This window comes from Microcaecilia unicolor, chromosome 1 (genome assembly GCF_901765095.1).
Source record: "Microcaecilia unicolor chromosome 1, aMicUni1.1, whole genome shotgun sequence".
Taxonomy (NCBI): Eukaryota; Metazoa; Chordata; class Amphibia; order Gymnophiona; family Siphonopidae; genus Microcaecilia; species Microcaecilia unicolor.
The window spans coordinates 449,546,529-449,566,496 of NC_044031.1; the positions used below are offsets into that span (position 1 = coordinate 449,546,529).

Here is a 19,968-nt window from a genome sequence, read left to right on the forward strand (position 1 = left end):
TAGTCCAATAAAAAGATTACCTTATTTACAAGTTCTATTATAAACATTTATTAACACAGCTACTTTATCCTAAAGCAAAAAAAAATAAAAATATATATTTTATTTACAGTTTGTTGTCTCTGGTTTCTGCTTTCCTCATCTTCTTTTCACTGTCTTCCTTCCATTCAGCATCCGTCTTCGTTCTTTCTCTGCCATCCAGTGTCTGCCCTCTCTGCTGTCCCCGCCATCCAATGTCTGCCCTCTCTCCCTGCCCTTTCCATTCACTGTCTGCCTTCTCTCTCTCCCCCTTCCATTCACTGTCTGCCCTCCCTCTCCCCCCCAATCCATCCAGGGTCTGCCCTCCCTCACCCCCCTTCCATCCATCCAGGGTCTGCCCTCCCTCTCCCCCCCATCCATCCAGGGTCTGCCCTCCCTCTCCCCCCCATCCATCCGTCTGTCCCCTCTCTCTCTGCCCCTTTTTTCAGCCCCCAGTTCCAGCCCTCTTATCCCACCTGCCCCTAGTTCTAGCCCCAGCCCACATCTCCCACTTGCCCCCCCCTTTTCAGCCCCACTATCCCACCAGTCTGCAGTTCCAGCCCCAGCCCTTTTCTCTCACCAGTCTTGAGCTTCAGCCCCAGCCACTTCTCCCTGTCCCCTTTTCAGGCCCCAGTCCCCCCAGTTTCTGCCCCTGCCCCTTTTCAGCCCCCAGTTCCAGTACTAGCCCCCTTATCCCACCTACCCTCCTTTTAAGCCCCCCCAGTTCCAGCCCCCTTCATCCACATGCTTTGCATTAGGGACCCCTTTTCAGCCCCAGACCCATTTTTCCACCAGCCCCAGGCATGGCTCCCATTTTCTCGCATGGCCCCTTCCCCACCCCCTTCTCCCCACCCATCCCCTTCGCCCATCTGAGATCCCCCTCCCCACCCCAGTCCCCTTCTCCCCTCTTTTCCCATCTGAGACCCCTCCCCACCCCAGTCCCTTTCTCCCCTCTTCTCCCAACTGAGACCCCCCACCCCCCTTTTCCCATCTGAGATCCCCCTCCCCACCCCAGTCCCCTTCTTCCCTCTTCTCCCATCTGAGACCCCCCTCCCCACCCCAGTCCCCAGTCTCCCATTTGAAAACCCCCTCCCCAGTCCTCCTCTCCCATCTAAGCCCCCCAACTCGACCCACCTACCACCTTCGTGGAGAGACGACAGCCCTCGTCTCCTACCTCCATCCTGCTGTGCCCTAAAGAAAAATCTGAAAAGCGGCATGGCAGACATGCTTCGTGTCTGCCCTGTCTGCTTGTAAAAGAAAGCGGCAAATCTCCTTGTCGACGTCGCGACGTTGTGTCGGGTCTTCCCTCACTGGCAAGGAGCCAGGGGGTGGGATGAAGAACCCAGACTGGACTCCTAGCTGCAATAGGGGAAGACATGGGTGTAAGCTGGCAGGATGTGTAGATTGGCTGCCACTAGGGGGAAAGAGAGATAGGAAACCCTGTGTGCAGGAGCTCATCATTAGTCTAATGCTTAACTCAGCTGGTATTGGTGTGGGGGAAGCTAATGGAAGGAGAATGATTGGTTGTGGTAGCAGAAGCCAGGGATTGATTAGGCAGGTGGTAACGAGTCCCAGGAGAGGGAGAGAAAAGGGTAGAGTGAAGCAGATGCAGGCTGAAAATCCTTGGGTAAGAGAAGTCCCTAAAGTTGTGCAGGCTGAAAACCCTTGGTTAAGAGAGGTCCCTAAAGTATTGAATCTACCAGTGAAGCAGATGCAGGGTGAAATCCCTTAGGTATGAGAAGTCCCTAAAGTATGGAACTCATTATGAACGTAAAGAGAGCAGAGGATAGAAACTGCTGCTTTGTGGTTTAACTGTGATGATGAACTAAATGAACTGCTTTTATTTTTAGTTGAACTACTGTTACTGTGCCCTGGATAAAGAGCCCAGACTGGAGCCAACTGTGAGCCTGTATTGAGTCCTGATATGTGCTGATAGCCTACTGCTTAAAGGGGACTATTTGCCACACACTTTCAAGTGGCTTACATGTGCTTAAGAATGAAGGTGAATTCTGCTGTTGGAACTGTGTATCAGGTCTACTAGAAACATGCATGGAATAAAGTCCTTAAGAGTGAAGTTGATGGTGGACATTTATTTCTTGACTATACCGGGAGCCTGTGGCTGGAAGAGATTGTTCTATCCTTGGCTGCACTTAGAGGTATCTGGTTACAATGTGGACAAAGCTATGGGGCCGGATGGGATACATACCAGGATACTGAGGGAGCTCAAGGAGATCCTGGCGGGACCTCTTAAAGATTTATTTAATAGATATTTAGAGACTGGAGAGGTTCCGCGAGATTAGAGAAGAGCGGATGTGGTTCTTCTTCACAAAAGTGGAGACAGAGAAGAAGTGGGAAACTACAGACCGGTAAGTCTCACGTCGGTGGCAGGAAAAATAATGGAGTCGCTGCTGAAAGAAAGGATAGTTAACTTTCTAGAAGCCAACAGGTTACAGGACCTGAGACAACATGGCTTTACCAAAGGAAAATCCTGCCAAACAAATCTCATTGACTTCTTTGACTGGGTGACAAAAGAAATGGATTAAGGACGTGCGCTAGATGTAATCTACTTGGATTTCAGCAAAGCCTTTGATACGGTCCCCCACAGAAGACTCATGAATAAGCTGAAAGGGTTGAACTTAGGACCAAAAGTGGTGAACTGGATAAGAAACTGGTTGACCCACAGGTGGCAGAGGGTGGTGGTAAATGGAATGTGCTTGGACGAAAGAAAGGTGAGCAGTGGAGTTCCTCAGGGGTCGGTACTGGGGCCTATTCTGTTTAATATATTTGTGAGTGATATTGCTGAAGGGTTGGAAGAAAAGGTATGCCTTTTTGCGCATAAGACACAAAGATAGCCAATACAGTGGATAACCTGGAGGGAGTAGAAACGATGAGAAGGGATCTCCAAAAGTTAGAAGAATGGTTGAGGATCTGGCAGTTAAAATTTAATTATTACACTCTGGGGAATCAAATAAAGGTTCCGGTTTCTCAATTGGTAAAGCTCAAAATTGTATAGAAACCTCATTCATTTCTCAAACGTATATAGATGAATATATATATATATATATATATATACACACACACACACACACACACATATATATATATATATATATATATATAAAATAGTGCTCAATTTCAGGTGCATATCATTGAGCTATGTGCCGGCGTTCAGCAGGCTGGAATTCAGTCTACACCACAGTATCGTCAAAAAATCTAATCGTCCCCCTGAAGACTTGTAGAGCGAAATGTGTACATGTAGGGAACGGGACTGAGAAAACTAAGACAGAGAACACAGTGTGTAGCACTACATTATTCACAGAAGGGACTGGGGAGCATGGAATAAGCAAAAGAAAAAAAGAAGAAAAAAAAAAAAAGAATTGACAACTTGAGCCATAACCCACTACTAAAGAACATGTGGGACAGCACGCCTGTCAGGTTCTCAGGTTCAGAGCCCGCGGGGCCGGGCTCTGGAGCAAACGTGAGCCCTTGGGCTGCTGCCGAGGAGCGACAGCAGCAGGCAAAACCCACCAACCAACACTGGGTAAGCACACCAGCAGGGACTGCAGGCACTGCCCAGCGAACCGGAACACCTGGACTGGAGGACACAGGACTGGAACACTGGACTGCAATCCCTCGGACTGGAACACACACCGGACCGGAACACACTGGACTGGAGCACACCAGACTGGAACACACTGGACTGGTCCCCCGGACTGGAGGACACAGGACTGGAACATGGGACTGGAGCACACTGGACTGGTCCACACAGCTTCACCTGCACTTAGCTACTAAGCCCCCCAGAAGTTGAGCTCCTGGGTTCGAGTAGCCGACAGGACTTACTGGATACCGGATGACATAGGGACCAGGACTGGAAACAGAAGTGCTCCTAAACCTAAACTGATCTACTTGCTCCCAAGCCCTAAACCAGCAGGAGTGTTCCTAACAGTAAACTGACAAAAGGACTTCCTAAGCCCTATACTAAACAGGAGCTCCTAAGCCCTGCTCAAGAAAGGGACTTCCTAAGCCCTAAACTAACAGAGCAGGGTACTAAATACAAAGCTAACACAGGTGCTACTAAGCACCAAGCTACAAGCAGAGCTTTACACTAATAAGCTAAACACAAAACTAAACCAGCTACCTAAGCACTGCTCTAGCAAGCTAGATACAACTAACAAGGTGCTTCCTAAGCACTACTCTGGCAAGCAACCAGAAGAGCTCCTAGCACTAAAAGGGAAGACAGGGGAGCCACAAGGAGGGAAGCTAACACATAAGCCAAAAGTGCTTCTAAAGCACCAAACACCAACAGCAAAGACTGCAATGCTCCTAATAGCACAAACACCAGAAGTACTTCTAACAGCAAACTCTGCAGTGTTCCTAACAACACCAAACCCTGAAGTACTTCTATCAACAACAGAGCTTCCAAAGCCCTACACACAGCAAAGCTACCAAAACCAAGAGGGAACAGAAGGGAACCAAAAGGGAAAAGCAGGAAAGCTAAACACACAGTCACCAGTGCACACTGCACTAACACTAACCTGGCCCTTAGCAAAAGCAAGCAGGGAAACTAGACACAACGTCAGAAGTGCACACTGCACCACCCTACCTACAGCAAACACCACTGTTGCAAAGGCCCTGAAGGAAACAAGACCACTTCCTTATCAAAGCCCTCCCTGATGATGTCACACTCCCTAGACCTAGGCAAAAGCACACTGACCCAGAGAGGCCCAACCCACACCAATGCAAAACCGTGAAACACTTGAAGCCAGTACACCCAAAGAGAGTTAGAGCAACTCAGGCAACACACACACAGGTGCAGTAGTAAAGTAAAACAATTAACCCCATGCTGCTGGAAGCTGCCAGCACAGAGAGACAGAGCCAGCTCAGAAAGGACAGAGAAAAGAAACAGAAGCCAGCTAAGAAGCTGACCCCCAGGAAAGAGGTAAGTTTGAGAGGGGTTCAGACCCCAATCATAACAGCACCTCCCCCTCAAGGCTCCCGTGTCCCCACAGGAGCTCCAGGTCTCAAAAGACAATTTAGGTCTCCATGGGTAGCTGTGATGAAATCTCCCAATGGGTTTCACAACATAAATCTGGGCGGCTGGGCAGGACGTGACAAGTACATCTGGAACTAGGAAACCAGAATGGATTTGGCCGCCATGAGGCTCTTTAGAACGGCTGCTAGGCAGGATCAGAGTCTTGGATGCAACAAGTGGAGTCCTATTCAACAGGAACCATCTCTTGAAGGAATCCACAACTTCCTTGACTTCCTGGCACTCCACTGTAGCAGCCAGAACTGGGCTAGAGCCCACACCCATCCTGGAATCTAAAGCCGGACAGGAACTCGAACAGGACTTCAGACTGGACCTTGCCTCTTGGCTGGAGCTGGAACTCAGGAGGGGTTCAACGTCTTGGTTGAAGTGGGAACTCAGAGTAGACTCAGCATCTTGCCTGAGACTGCAATCTGATCCGGCCTCAGCCTCTTGGCCGGAACTGCCACTCAATTCGGACTCAGCCTCTTGGCTGGACTCGGTACTCAACGTAGACTCAGCATCTCGGCCGGCACTGGGACTTGCTCCGGACTCAGCATCTTGGCCGGAACTGCAACTTGACCCGGACTCAGCCTCTTGAACGGGACTGCAACTTGACCCAGACTCAGCATCTTGCCTGGGACTGGAACTCCAACTTGACCCGGACTCAGCATCTTGCCTGGGACTGGAACTCCAACTTGACCCGGACTCAGCATCTTGCCTGGGACTGGAACTCCAACTTGACCCGGACTCAGCATCTTGCCTGGGACTGGAACTCCAACTTGACCCGGACTCAGCATCTTGCCTGGGACTGGAAATCCAACTTGACCCGGACTCAGCATCTTGGCTGGGACCGCAACTCTCACCGGACTCAACATCTTGGCCGGGACTGCAACTTGACCCAGACTCAGCATCTTGCCTGGGACTGGAACTCCAACTTGACCCGGACTCAGCATCTTGCCTGGGACTGTAACTCAATTCTGATTCGGCATCTCGGCTGAACTCTGCACTCGGTGCAGACTCAGCACTCATCGTGGACTCAGTATCTCGGCTGGCCTCTGCACTCGGTGCAGACTCAGCACTCAACATGGACTCATCACTCGGTGCAGACTCAGCACTCATCATGGACTCATCACTCGGTGTAGACTCAGCATCCTGGCTGGGACTGCAACTCGATCCATACTCAGCATCTTGACTGGAACTACAACTCGATCCAGACTCAGCATCTTGACTGCCAATGCTGCAACTCACTCCAGACTCAGCATCTTGACTGGAACTACAACTCGATCCAGGCTCAGCATCTTGACTGGAGCTGCTACTTGATCCAGACTCAGCATCTTGACTGGAACTACCACTCGATCCAGACTCAGCATCCTGACTGGAACTCCAACTCAATCCAGACTCAGCATCTTGACTGGAACTACAACTCTCAGCATCTTGACTGGAACTGCAACTCGATATAGACTCGGCATCTTGACTGGAGCTGCTACTCGATCCAGACTCAGCATCTTGACTGGAACTACCACTAGATCCAGACTCAGCATCTTGACTGGAACTCCAACTCGATCCAGACTCAGCATCTTGACTGGAACTACAACTCTCAGCATCTTGACTGGAACTACAACTCGATCCAGACTCAGCATCTTGACTGGAACTGCAACTTGATCCAGACTCAGCATCTTGACTGGAACTGCAACTTGATCCAGACTCAGCATCTTGACAGGCAAAGCCCTTCAGGCTGGACTCAGAAGTTTGGCGGGAAAAATCAGGAAGCCACCTTCTTTCAGCTTGGGCTTCAGGAGTATCCCGCAGGGTTGGCTCCGAGAGGAGTTGGAAGCGGTAAAAGAACAGCTTGGTAGAGGGATCAATAGCAGAAACTGGGTTTTCTTCGAACCCAAGCCAGGAGACACGCCTTCTCTCTGCTGCAGCTTCAGGAGTATTCTTCAAGGCTGGATCAGACAAAAGTGCAACCCGGTAATCCTGGAGTGTCAGAAACGGATCCAGATCAAAAATGGGGTTGGAACTGGGATCCACACTGGTATTAGGAGACTCCGTAGACAGCGCCACTTGAACTGGACGCAGAGACTTGGCTTGACGTGCTGCTTGGACTGGAATCGGAGACTCGGTCAGGAGCATCCCTCGGACTGGACTCAGAGGCTCGAGTGGAAGCGCCACTTGAACTGGAGTCGGAGGCTCGGTCAGCAGCGTCCCTCGGACTGGACTCTGAAGCTTGGCTGAACGCGCTGCTCGGACTGGATTCAGAGGCTTGTCTGGACGCTCTGCTTGAATGGGACTGGACCCCTGCTGGGCCCAGAGCATGGAATTCCCAAGACGTCTCCTCTCAGCGACAGCTTCAGGAGTATCCCACAAAGCTGGATTCAAGACAAGGCTGCGGCGATACTCTGAGAGCGTGATGAAAGGGTCCATATCTGAAACTGGGTTTTCAGTGATTCCAAGCCACCGGACACGTTTTCTCTCAGCTGCCGCTTCAGGGGTCTTCTTCAAAACAGGATGAGACAATAGTTTCCCACGATACTGACGAAGAGTCATAGAAGGATTAAGCACAATGACGGAGCTGGACCCCAGCTGGGTCAGCTGGGTGGGGGTTCTTGCCGGGCTCATGGCCTTTGCATTCTGTCGCGTGCTCGAGGACCTTGGCATACTGTCAGGCTTCTTCCCCGGGAGCACTGGGTTCGTGAGCCCATGGGCCACTACCGTGGAGCGGCAGTGGCAGGCAAGATCACCTCCAAGGTAGAGATGAGACGAAACTGGACCGGAACCCCGGACTGGAGTTCTACACCGGAACACTCGGAACTGGAATGCACCGGACGGGTGCGCACTGGAGTGGGGCCCGCTGGACTGGAACACACTGGAGGGCCCCACAGGACTGGAACATAAAGGAGTGAAACCCGCTGGACTGGAACACACTGGACCTAGGCTTCACCTACGCTTGACCACCTTTCCCCGAGGGTTGAGCCCTCAGGTTCTGGCAGCCGGTAGGACTTACAGGAAAACCCGGAACTGGAACTTGCAAGCAGGAACAGCAGGAATGAAGATCCAGGAGTGCCCCCTGGCACCTAGGCGCAGGCAAGGCCGACAGGCAGGGACTGTCCAGGTTCTGGCAGTCGGCAGGTTTAAACACAATGACTAGTAAACTGTACCTAGGCTAATAGAAACGCTATACCCAGGCAAACCAGTCATACACAAGAAACATACACAGAGCACACTCAGGAGACTTGAAAGCTATACACCAGCTAACAACAAAGCTGTGCCCAAGCTAACAAGTCATGCACTGGAAACAAACACAGAGCACTAGCAAAGCTATACACAGGCTAACAAGCCACACGGTGCCTAAGCTGGCTAGTCTAAACAAACACAGAGCACTAGCAAAGCTATACACAGGCTAACAAGCCACACGGTGCCTAAGCTGGCTAGTCTAAACAAACACAAGGCACTAGCAAAGCTATACACAGGCTAACAAGCCACACGGTGCCTAAGCTGGCTAGTCTAAACAAACACCAAGCACTAGCAAAGCTATACACAGGCTAACAAGCCACACAGTGCCTAAGCTGGCTAGTCTAAACAAACACAGAGCACTAGCAAAGCTATACACAGGCTAACAAGCCACACGGTGCCTAGGCTATCTAGTCAAACATAGAAACTCACACAGAGCAAACACTGAAACAGTGTACAGAGCACTCTATACACCAGGGCCCTAGATGAAATGCAAAGGCCAGGGCTGTAGTCTCTAAGTGATTAATAAAGCCTTTCCACACCAGAGGCACAGCTGCAGCAATTACCTTGCATCCAAACAGAGGCTTGACACACAGAGAAGTCAGCCCAGCGGGAGCCATCTTGAATACTGGCATAGAGGAGTCGGCGGCAGCCATCTTGGAAAAGGCATAGCCCACACAGGTGAGGTTCAGTAGGGCAATCAGCACACAGAGCCAGAGAGAAACTAAGACAGAGACAGACACAGAGACAAGCAGAAGCCAGCACAGCCACTGACTCCCAGAAACAGGGTAAGTCTGAGGGTGGTCACAGCCACAGACGTAACAACGCCTCTACAAGATAAGTGAAAACTTTAGAGATTTCATAATCTGTTAAAACCACAATATACTGTAGAGATCTTTAACTGAAACATAAAAAATTCTCCACGTTATAATACAACGGAAAGGCTTGCGAAAAACAAGTGGTAGGGAGGTAGGGATACATAGTGCAATGATGGTGGGCGTAGGTGCTATTTAATGAGTTACTCATTAGGCTCAATGATATGCACCCAGAACTGAGCACTATCACACACACACACATATACATATATATATATATATATATATATATATATATATATATATATATATATATATATATATATTTCATCTATATACTTTTGAGAAATGAATGAGGTTTCTATACTATTTTGAGTTAAAATTTAATGCCAAGAAGTGCAGAGTGATGAATTTGGGGTGCAGAAACCCAAAAGAGAGATACCAAATAGGAGGGGAGAGATTAGTAAGCTCGATTCAGGAGAGAGACCTTGGGGTGATGGTGTCTGAGGAACTGAAGGTGAAGAAACAATGTGACAAGGCGATGGCCGTGGCCAGAAGGATGCTAGGCTGCATAGAGGGGTATAACCAGCAGAAGAAAGGAGGTGTTGATGCCCCTCTACAAGTCGTTGGGGAGGCCCCACTTGGAGTATTATGTTCACTTTTAAAGGCCGTATCTTACTAAAGATGTAAAAAGACTGGAAGCGGTGCAAAGAAAAGCTACAAAAATGGTATGGGATTTGCATTGCAAACCGTACAAGAAGAGACTTGCCAAACAGGGGTGACATGATACAGGCGTTCAAATATTTGAAAAGTACTACTCCGCAAATGAACCTTTTCCGGAGACGGGGAGGTGGTAGAACTAGAGGACATGAATTGAGGTTGAAGGGGGGCAGACTTAGGAGTAAATGTCAGAAAGTATTTTTTCACAGAAAGGGTGGTAGCTATGTGGAATGCCCTCCCGCGGGAGGAGGTGGAGATGAAAACGGTAATGGAATTCAAACATGCATGGGATAAACACAAAGGAATCCTATTTAGAAGGAATGGATCTACGGAATCTTAGCGGAGATTGGGTGGCGACGCCAGTAATTGGAAAGTAAAACCAATGCTGGGCGGACTTCTACAGCCTGCGCCCTGATCGTAGCTGAATAGATATGGATCGGCTGTTTTAAGGGGTTTCGACGTTAGCTTCAGAACTTTTAGTACAGGAACAGGGCTACGCAGACTTTTACGGTCTGTGCCCTGAGAAAGGCAAGGACAAATCAAACTCGGGTATACATCTAAAGTATCACATACCATGTAAATTGAGTTTATCTTCTCGGGCAGACTGGATGGACCGTTCAGGTCTTTATCTGCCATCATTTACTATGTTACTATATTCAAGGCTGTTAAAACGATTGTGATATATTGCAGGAAGACCTTCGGAAATTGGAAGACTGGGCATCCAAATGGCAGATGAAATTTAATGTGGACAAATGCAAGGTGATGCACATTGGAAAGAATTTCCAAATCATAGTTACCTGATGCTAGGGTCCACCTTGGGGGTCAGCACTCAAGAAAAAGATCTAGGTGTTGTTGTAGATAATACGTTGAAATCTTCTGTTCAGTGTGCGGTGGCCAAAAAAGCAAACAGGATGCTAAAATTTATTAGGAAAGGGATGGTGAATAAGGCCAAAAATACTATAATTCCTTTGTATCGTTCCATGGTGTGACCACACCTTGAGTATTGCGTTCAGTTCTGGTCATCGTATCTCAAAAAAGAGAGCGGAATTAGAAAAGGTTCAAAAAAGAGCAACCAAAATGATAAAGGGGATGGAACTCCTCTCATATGCAGAAAGGCTGAAGAAGTTAGGGCACTTCAGCTTGGAAAAGAGCTGGATGAGGGGAGATATGATTGAGGTCTACAAAATGCTGAGTGATGTAGAATGAGTAGAAGTAAATCGATTTTTCACTCATTCCAAAAGTACAAAGACTAGAGGACTCTAGAGGAAGTTACATGGAAATACTTTTAAAACAAATAGTAGGAAATATTTTTTCATTCAACGAATAGTTAGGCTCTGGAACTCTTTGCCGGAGGAGGTGGTAACAGCAGTTAGTGTATCTGGATTTAAAAAAGGTTTCAACAAATTCCTGGAGGAAAAGTCCATAGTCTGCTATTGATGCAGACATGGGGAAGCAATTGCTTGCCCTGGAATTTGTATTATGGAATGTTGCCACGATTTGGGTTTCTGCCAGGCACTTGTGACCTGGCTTGGCCACTGTTTGGAAAACAGGATACTGGGCTAGGTGGACCATTGGTCTGACCCAGTATGGCTACTCTTATGTTCTTATATCTCTCTCATCCCTCCTCTTCCTGGTGATCTTCTAACAATCCTGTGGGCTGCCAGCAGTGTCAACAAGCTACTTCAGCTGGCTCCAGAAGCGTTCTCTCTGTTGTGTCCTGCATACGCGGTCACCTGTTTCAAAAGGCATACCCTCCCAACCCAACATAAATGCATTAACTTCGTAACACCATAAAACTACAGCTCGTAATAATCACCAAACAACCCCATCTGCTCTTGACTTCCATCATGTGGTACCACCACATGAACCTTATGTGGTTCCCACCACATTAAACTTTTCCTACCACAACTTAACCTTGTAATCGTTTACTCCAGAGTCTACCAACACCTCTCCGGCACCATGTAAGCCACATTGAGCCTGCAAATAGGTGGGAAAATGTGGGGTACAAATGTAACAAATAAATAAATAGGAGGTTGTGTCAGATAAGGCGAGACACAATAGAGGGAATGCTTCCAGGGCTGGTCGAAGCAGCTTGTTTTCTTTGTGAATGCTGTTGGCAACCCACAGGAATGTCGAAGAATTGCCGGGGGCAGGGGGGGGGGAGAAGGAAGTGAGAGAGATAGCAGACCACACAGGGAAGGCAGGAGAAAAAAGCTGGGGTGGCAAAGGGGAGACATACCTCGGCTCAAAGCACCAGTGGGACTCAGAGACACAGTTGCAGCAGCAGGAGCAGAACAGGTAAAATACTCGGGGGCAGGCCCTTTTGTCAGGAGGCTCACTTGTCAGACGCCAAATTGTGGGCAGGTTTTTTTTCTCAGGGGGTGATTTGGCGGGGGCTATTTCGTGTTTGGGCCTTTTTGTCAGGGCTTTTTTGACCTATTGAAATCAATGCTGCAGGTACCACAATGCACCCAGATAGGACTAGCCTAGTATCTCCCTATTGGAAATGCATTAATTTGACAGCTCTGAGGGCGTAAAACACAATGCCCGCAGCCCCTGTTGTGCTACAACATGTAATACTTTCACGGTGTATTCTGTTGAATTTTGAACCTGGCTCAAGACATATTCAGTTTCATGGCATTCTTATTCAAGAATTGGGGCTGCACCTTCAAGCAAAGCGCAAAGAGGTTAAAGATGTGCTGCAATCCTATTCAATGCAGCAAATTAAAAAAAAAAAAAAAAAAAAAAAAGAGAGAGAGAGAGAGTCTCATTGCAGCTTATTCTACAGTTACAAAAAAACAGAACAATGAGATCTTGTTCACCCCTGATAAGAAAAAAATAAGAAAGGATTAATGGGCAAGACTTATGGCCATGCATCTGTAGTGTGAGTAAAAATAGGCTAGAAATATCAAGGTATCTAATCAGAGTTCTCAGTCAGAAATTAACTGAAGTAAAGAATTGCACAAGCTTGGGCTAGCTGTAAAATAAGAAACAGTATAGTGCTATTTCTCTCCACAATGCCAGTCAATCGAAACATATTAAGAAAGCTATGTATAGGACAATACATAAGAAAGTCAAAGCTTCATTGAAGTCTAAAGTAAGAGCATCATGCAGCGCCAGATCAGATCCACATCACAGTGAATACATGCCAGCCAGTTCTGCTAGATGAGTATCTGGATTTGATCATGCAGCTGGTTTTTAATTTAGACTTCAATAAAGGTTTGTGTTTGCACTTCATAGGTTACCCTAAGCGTGTGCTCAGTCACTGCTAGAATTAAGCTGGATGAAGTGTGACCGAATGGTTGAATAGAAAAGAAACTGGAAGAGAAAGAAGAGGTCACAAAAACTGTAGAACAGCAGCTGATGAAAAAAGTGGGGAGGGGCTAAGATAAAAGCAACAAAACACCTGGGAAGCAGATGTGCAGATAGGGAAATGAACAAATAGCTCAAGAAAGAATGTTCAAACCACAATTTTAGTATACTAATTGCTGCATCAAAATATTTAATTTATTTAATTGTTACATTTGTATCCCACATTTTCCCACCTATTTGTAGGCTCAATAGGCTTAAAACCTAAAATCTTCAGCACCACTAAAGCTCTGCTTGGAGACGAGAGACACAGTCCATACTATTAAAAGATATTGGACACAAACTTCTATGACATTTGAAAGTAGTAGGCACAGAAACCATTAGTGCATCTAACCAATTCTTGTTCTGTACAGCTTCTAAAACATTACTCTAACCCCTACATTAAACTCCTTTGGAACAGGATTCTTGCAGGAAGAGGTACAGAGTACCACAACAAAGAGATCCAAAGTCAGTCACTGGCCGTCTCTCACTTCACTTCATATGCTGTGCTATACATATTACAGCACACTACATCCTACAAACAAAGTATTTATATTATAAATCCGAAACAAAACTGGTCTAACATACGGTATAAATATAAAGACAAAACATGGATGCGTATTGCCAGTCGACATTCATAATAGTGATTTAAAAAACAAAAAAACTTTGCACTGTAAAGAAAATTTCATTACAGAAGCAGAATTACATGACACATTTATGTTTTGAGAGTGAGTGGTGTCCAGTCTTCCAACTTTCTAAGGTATTCCTGTAATTTTTCACACTCCGCATGCATTTTAACAACTTTGAATGTAATGGGAAAGTTGGTGGGTTTCCACCCAAGGTTCAAAGAAGAGCAACCAAAATGATAAAGGGGAAGGAACTCCTCTCGTATGAGGAAAGGCTAAAGAGGTTAGGGCTTGTCAGCTTGGAAAAGAGGGGGCTGAGGGGGATATGATTGTGATCTGGCTTGGCCACTGTTTGGAAAACAGTATACTGGGCTAGATGGACCAATGGTCTGACCCAGTATGGCTACTCTTATGTTCTTAATTTAATCACTTCACTCATCATTCCCATTTCCAGATCATTAATAAATACGCTAAATAGCACTGGTCCCAGTATAGATCCTTGGGGCACTCCACTATTTACCTTCCTCCATTGAGAAAACTGGCCATTTAACCCTACCCTCTGTTTTCTATCCATCAACCAATTCCTAATCCACAACAGAACATTGCTTCCTATCCCATGAGTTTTTAAATTTCTCAGGAGTCTCCCCTGAGGGACTTTGTCAAATGCTTTCTTAAAATCTAGATATACTACATCAACCGGATCACCTTTATCGACATGTTATTCACACATTTAAAGAAATGAAGCAAACTGGTGAGGCAAGACTTTCCTTGGCTGAATCCATGTTGACTCTGTCCCATTAAACCATGTTTATCTATGTGTCCAGTGATTTTATTCTTTATAATAGTTTCCACTATTTTGCCCAGCACCGATGTCAGGGATGAAACTCTCCTCATGTAAGGAAAGGCTTAAGAGGTTAGAACTCTTCAGCTTCGAAAAGAGATGGCCGAAAGGGTATATGATAAGAGGTGTACAAAATACTGAGTGGTGAAGAACAGGTAAACGTAAATCGATTTTTTAACTTTTCAAAAAATACAAAGACTAGGGGACACTCAAGAAAGTTATATGGCACTACTTTTAAAATGCACAGGAGGAAATATTTTTTCACAAATAAATCTCTGTATGTACTATGTAAACCGCTTTGAATGTAGTTGCAAAAACCACAGAAAGGCGGTATATCAAGTCCCATTCCCTTACTCAATGAATAGTTAGAAGGCGTGGTATCAGGTTTGGACAAATTCCTGGAAGACAAGTCCATTGTCTGCTATTAAGACATGGGGAAAGCACTGCTTGTCCCTGGGATCAGTAGCATGAATGTTGCTACTATTTGTGATTCTATTAGGTACTTGTGACCTGAATTGGCAAATCCTGGAAGCAGGATACTGGGCTAAATTGACCATTGGTCTGACCCAGTATGGTTATTCTTACGTTCTTAGGAAATGTTTTCAGTCAATCCTATAACATCTTGAAACATGTATTTTAATATTCCTGAATTATCTTTTAACTATTCATTAAGGACATTTAGACATGCTTAGATCTGTGTCAGAGAGAAAATGGTTTCATGGAGGAAATGAAGACGGCCATCTAGGAGCCATGCACTGTTGACCTGTTGGTCACTGCTCACATTACATTTGCTTTTTAAACTCTTTCTACAGGTGAACACAAGGGTGTTTACCCTGCTGTGCCATCTTCTTCGCAAATTAGAGGTCCAATGAATCAATTTACCATCAGGGTACCTTTATCATTGAATTTCGAGCTAGTGTCACACTGCAGAGAGTAACAAGCGAAGGAGAGCTGTCAGCCCTGCCAGTTGGTGAAATGACTTTGAGCAGTGAATTGCGCATCTCTCTGGTGGATTCTGTGATGCTAGCCAAATCATGGGCAACCCAGGCACAGGTGGATGACACCAATGCGTTAGCCAGAGCAGGAACCATGCAACCAGAACCACAAAAATGAATTTCTTGTTTGAGATTTTCTCAGTTCTCTGCTAAGGAGAGAAGGGGTTGATGTAGTCTTGGAGCCTGGAGATCAGAGTGGAGGAGGAGAGGAATAAGTCTGTTTTCTTATTGAAACCACCGTTTATAACATTAGAGACATTATGGGAGGCTATAACCAGGCTGATCAGTCCCTCTGCCAGAAATTAACATCTTTGTTGGCTCAGTTTCAAAAGTCTGCTAATTTTCTTCATGTTTTAAAGAAAAAAGTAGTTGATAGTACTAATAGAATGGAAAAGCTGAAGAAGTCCTCCAAACATTTTTTTCTGAGGGACATTTGACTATAATGAAAGACAATCAGCTCATCCATTGTAAACTGGAGAACATAAAGAATGTTGAGGTGCAAGATTATGATTTAATAATTTTTTTAACTTCCTACTACTGCACCTCACTTACGTTCCTACAATATATGTTGGAAGTATTGACATTTCAGGTTAAGGGGAAGATGGTGGGAAATAGACCACAGACTCCAGAGACAAGGAGGACAATCTTAATGCTTCAGAAGATTTATTGATCAAAGACTCGACACAATGCTGTGTTTCGACCCAACAGCCTGCATCAGGAGTCTCATCAACAAAAGGATCTCAAAATCTCCAGATGTAAAGCTTTTCAAATTCAATCAGTGAGTTGATCTTGAAAAAGACCTTTATTATAAGTCTGAAGGCTCGCATTGTTTATAGCAAAGGTCTTTTTCAAAACCAACTCACTAATTCAATTTGAAATGCTTCACATCTGGAGATTTTGAGATCCTTTTATTGATAAGACTCTTGATGCAGGCCACTGGACCGAAACATGGCGTTGTGTCGAGTCTTTGATCAATAAATCGTCAGAAGCATTAAGAAAGACCATGGACTCCAGAGACAAGGAGGACAATCTCCCACCATCTTCGCCTCTATTTGTTCACTCCTATGAGACCATAGAGTTATCTGCCCAGGCGGATTTCTGTTGGAACATTCTTCTCAGAACCAGGCCATGGCTTTCCAGAGCTGGGACAACACCTATTTCAGGGGCATAATTGCATTTCTTTAAGGAAAAGGATGGACAGGTTCAGTTGGATGGACTGGTCGCCTGTATGGCTTTATTAAATTTGATCCAAATCTTGGAGAAAGATGATGGATGTGAGAAATGTGTAAATATATTGGTTTTTTCATTTAACATAATTGCAAAGATAGAATATATAGTTTAGGCCCTAACTATACTTGTGTAGGCCCTTTCTACTACTACTACTTATCATTTCTATAGCGCTGCCAGGGTTACGCAGCGCTGTACAAGTTTAAACATGGGGAAGGACAGTCCCTGCTCAAGAGAGCTTACAATCTAAAGGTAAAAACTATGTAGTCAGTGTAGAGATCAACACAGTAACAAAAGGAACTGTGTTTCTCTGTGTTTGTTTAAAGAGACGTGTGCAAATTGATAAGAAGCTGAGACAGGAGAGAGAGAAAAGGGGGGGGGGTAAGAAGCCCCAACTGCTGAGACTCAGAGAAACAGGAAAGCTTCAAGGACAGGCAAGGCTTAGAGCTGAGATAAAATGTAGCCAGGAATGAGACCATGATTGAACATCTGCAAGATAATTATAAACAAAGGGAGCAGAAGGAAGGGGGGTTAGGGGGGAGGTGAAACATTCCATGTGCGAGACTGCTAAGGCAGAGCTCTCACATGGAAATGTGCAGATAAGAAAATGCAAACCGAGCAGAACTAACAATGGACAGAGGACCGAGCAGAGCTAACAATGGACAGAGGATCAGGATTGGTCGATGGAAAATTTTCAAAGAGGGCTGTCATATGATAATTTAGCAATGATGTACTGGGGGGGGGGGGGAATGTGATCAATATCCAATGAGAAACTTAGGGGCAGACACTTAAATGTAACCAAGAAAGAAAGAGTATATAATCTGTAAACCTTAAAGAAATGTGTGCCTGCTTGCTTTCAGAGACACCCATTCTTGCAAGAGTGTATTTTTGAAATAATAAACAAATTAAGACTTGCTTCACCAATCTGATTTTGTAAGTCCTTTTTGGTATAGGTTCTCAGGTTATCTGGGGGATGTTTAAAACAATGGAGATAATGCAAAGACTGCAACTTTGGCAGTAAATCTTTTCCTAGAACCAAACAGGTATTGGATTTTGAAGCTGTTCTTCCTTAACTGTGGTAATTGTTCATTAATTGTAAACTATGGGCCTTTTCTGATGTGACTAGGCCCAATCCAAAGAGAAGGTAGCAGTTTCTGGTCCTAGGTCCTACAGGTAGGGAGATTTTAGGAGGGGGGGGGGAAAGAGGGATTTGTTTCGGCTTAATTTCTCATGTAAATGTGTGATATAAAGTCAGAGGTGTATTTTCAAAGCACTTATGCTTACAAAGTTACATACAGCCTTATTTTCTAAAGTGATGGGCGCCCAGATTTCGACCCAAATCGGGAGATGGGCGCCCATCTCGCAAAGGTGCCCAAATCGGTATAATCGAAAGCTGATTTTAGGCGCCTGCAACTGCCCTCCGTCGCGGGAACGAACAAAGTTGACCAGGGCGTGTCAGAGGCGTGGTGAAGGCGGGACTAGGGCGTGTTTATCGGCCGAGCAGAGATGGGTGCATTTGGCCGATAATCAAAAAAAAAACGGCCGTTTTTAGCGCGAATTTAGGTCACTTTTTTTTACCCTTTTTTTCACAAACAAGTCCCAAAAAAGTGCCCTAAATGACCAGATGACCACCGGAGGGAATCGGGGGTGACCACCCCTGACTCCCCCATTGGTCACTAACCCCCTCCCACCAAAACAAAAACATCTTTAACAACTTTTTTCCAGCCTCTATGCCAGCCTCAAATGCCATACCCAGCTCCACCACAGCAGTACGCAGGTCCCTGGAGCAGTTGTTAGTGGGTGCAGTGGACTTCAGGCAGGTGGACCCAGGCCCATCCCCCCCTACCTGTTACACTTGTGGTGGTTAATGTTGAGCCCTCCAAAACCCACTGTACCCACATCTAGGTGCCCCCCTTCAGCCATACGTGCTATGGTAATGGTGTAGAGTTGTGGGCAGTGGGGTTTTGGGGGGGGGGATTAGGGGGGCTCAGCACCCAAGGGAAGGGAGCTATGGACTTGGGAGGTACTTAACTTTTTTTTTACTTTTTGCAAGTGCCCCCTAGGGTGCCCGGTTGGTGTCCTGGCATGTGAGGGGGACCAGTGCACTATGAATCCAGGCCCCTCCCATGACCCAATACCTTGGATTTGTTCGTTTTTGAGCTGGGCGCCTTCGGTTTCCATTATCGCTGAAAAACGAAACAGCCCAGCTCAAATCCGCACATGTCCGATGCATTCCCAGGCACAAACCGTATTATCGAAAAAAAGATGGGTGGCCATTTTTTTCGAAAATAAGGTCTGTCCCGCCCCTTCACGTACCCATTCTCGGACATAGACGCCCATGGAGATGGGCGTTCGCGTTCAATTATGCCCCTCATAGTAACCTATGGAACTTTGTAAGTGCTTTCAAAATTAGCCCTATAATCTCTTAAATATATTTGTTTGAGCCAGCCCATTTTTCTGCTTTTTTAAACTATAGGTTAGTGGAAGCTACCCCTTCCAGTCATATAATGAAAACTTCTATTCTGTGAGGGTGCACTGAGTTCTATATAGTTTGACTTCTAGCTGCTCCTTGTGATAGCTTTTTCAGTAGCCATATATTTCTTGGAATACATCTTGCTCTCCCTGCTTTACTATGACTAGGTAAGGTAGGAGGGAAGTTAGCTGCCTCTCATGATTAATTTTCCTTTTTTGTGTTATTATAGTGATTTAATCTGATTTCTGTTACTAGACATTTTCTTGGAATGTTTCTTTGTAAATTTATAAACATAAAATAAAGAAAATTTGTGTCATCTCAAACACTCACCCATTCTTGGTGGAGGACTTGGTGCAGTTTAGTAGTACTGGCATTACTCCATGTATTTGAAGTGACATCTGGAACCTAAGCAGCGGCCACACTGAGCCATACCAGAACACAGTGAGTGAGGTATCATTAAAGGTCACCTCCCTCTGCTCAATTTCATATTCCTTCCCAATCTTGTCCTTGAATGTGATTGTCCACTTCAAACCAGCAGCTCTGCCATTGGGAAAAAGGGGGTGGGGATGGAGGATTATTGTAAAACTAGTTAAAAAGGCCCGTTTCGGACTCAAATGAAACGGGCGCTAGCAAGGTTTTCCTCATAGT

The 19,968-nt window shown here is 45.8% G+C and overlaps 1 protein-coding gene across 1 annotated transcript in view; it reads right to left on the reverse strand.

Moving 5' to 3' along the window:
* FBXO15 (F-box protein 15) overlaps positions 1–19,968 on the reverse strand; it is a 191,982-nt gene that overhangs the window by 107,837 nt on the left and 64,177 nt on the right. The window contains 1 exon segment of the mRNA XM_030212777.1: positions 19,651–19,860. Within this exon segment, the coding sequence (XP_030068637.1) occupies positions 19,651–19,860 (210 nt within the window).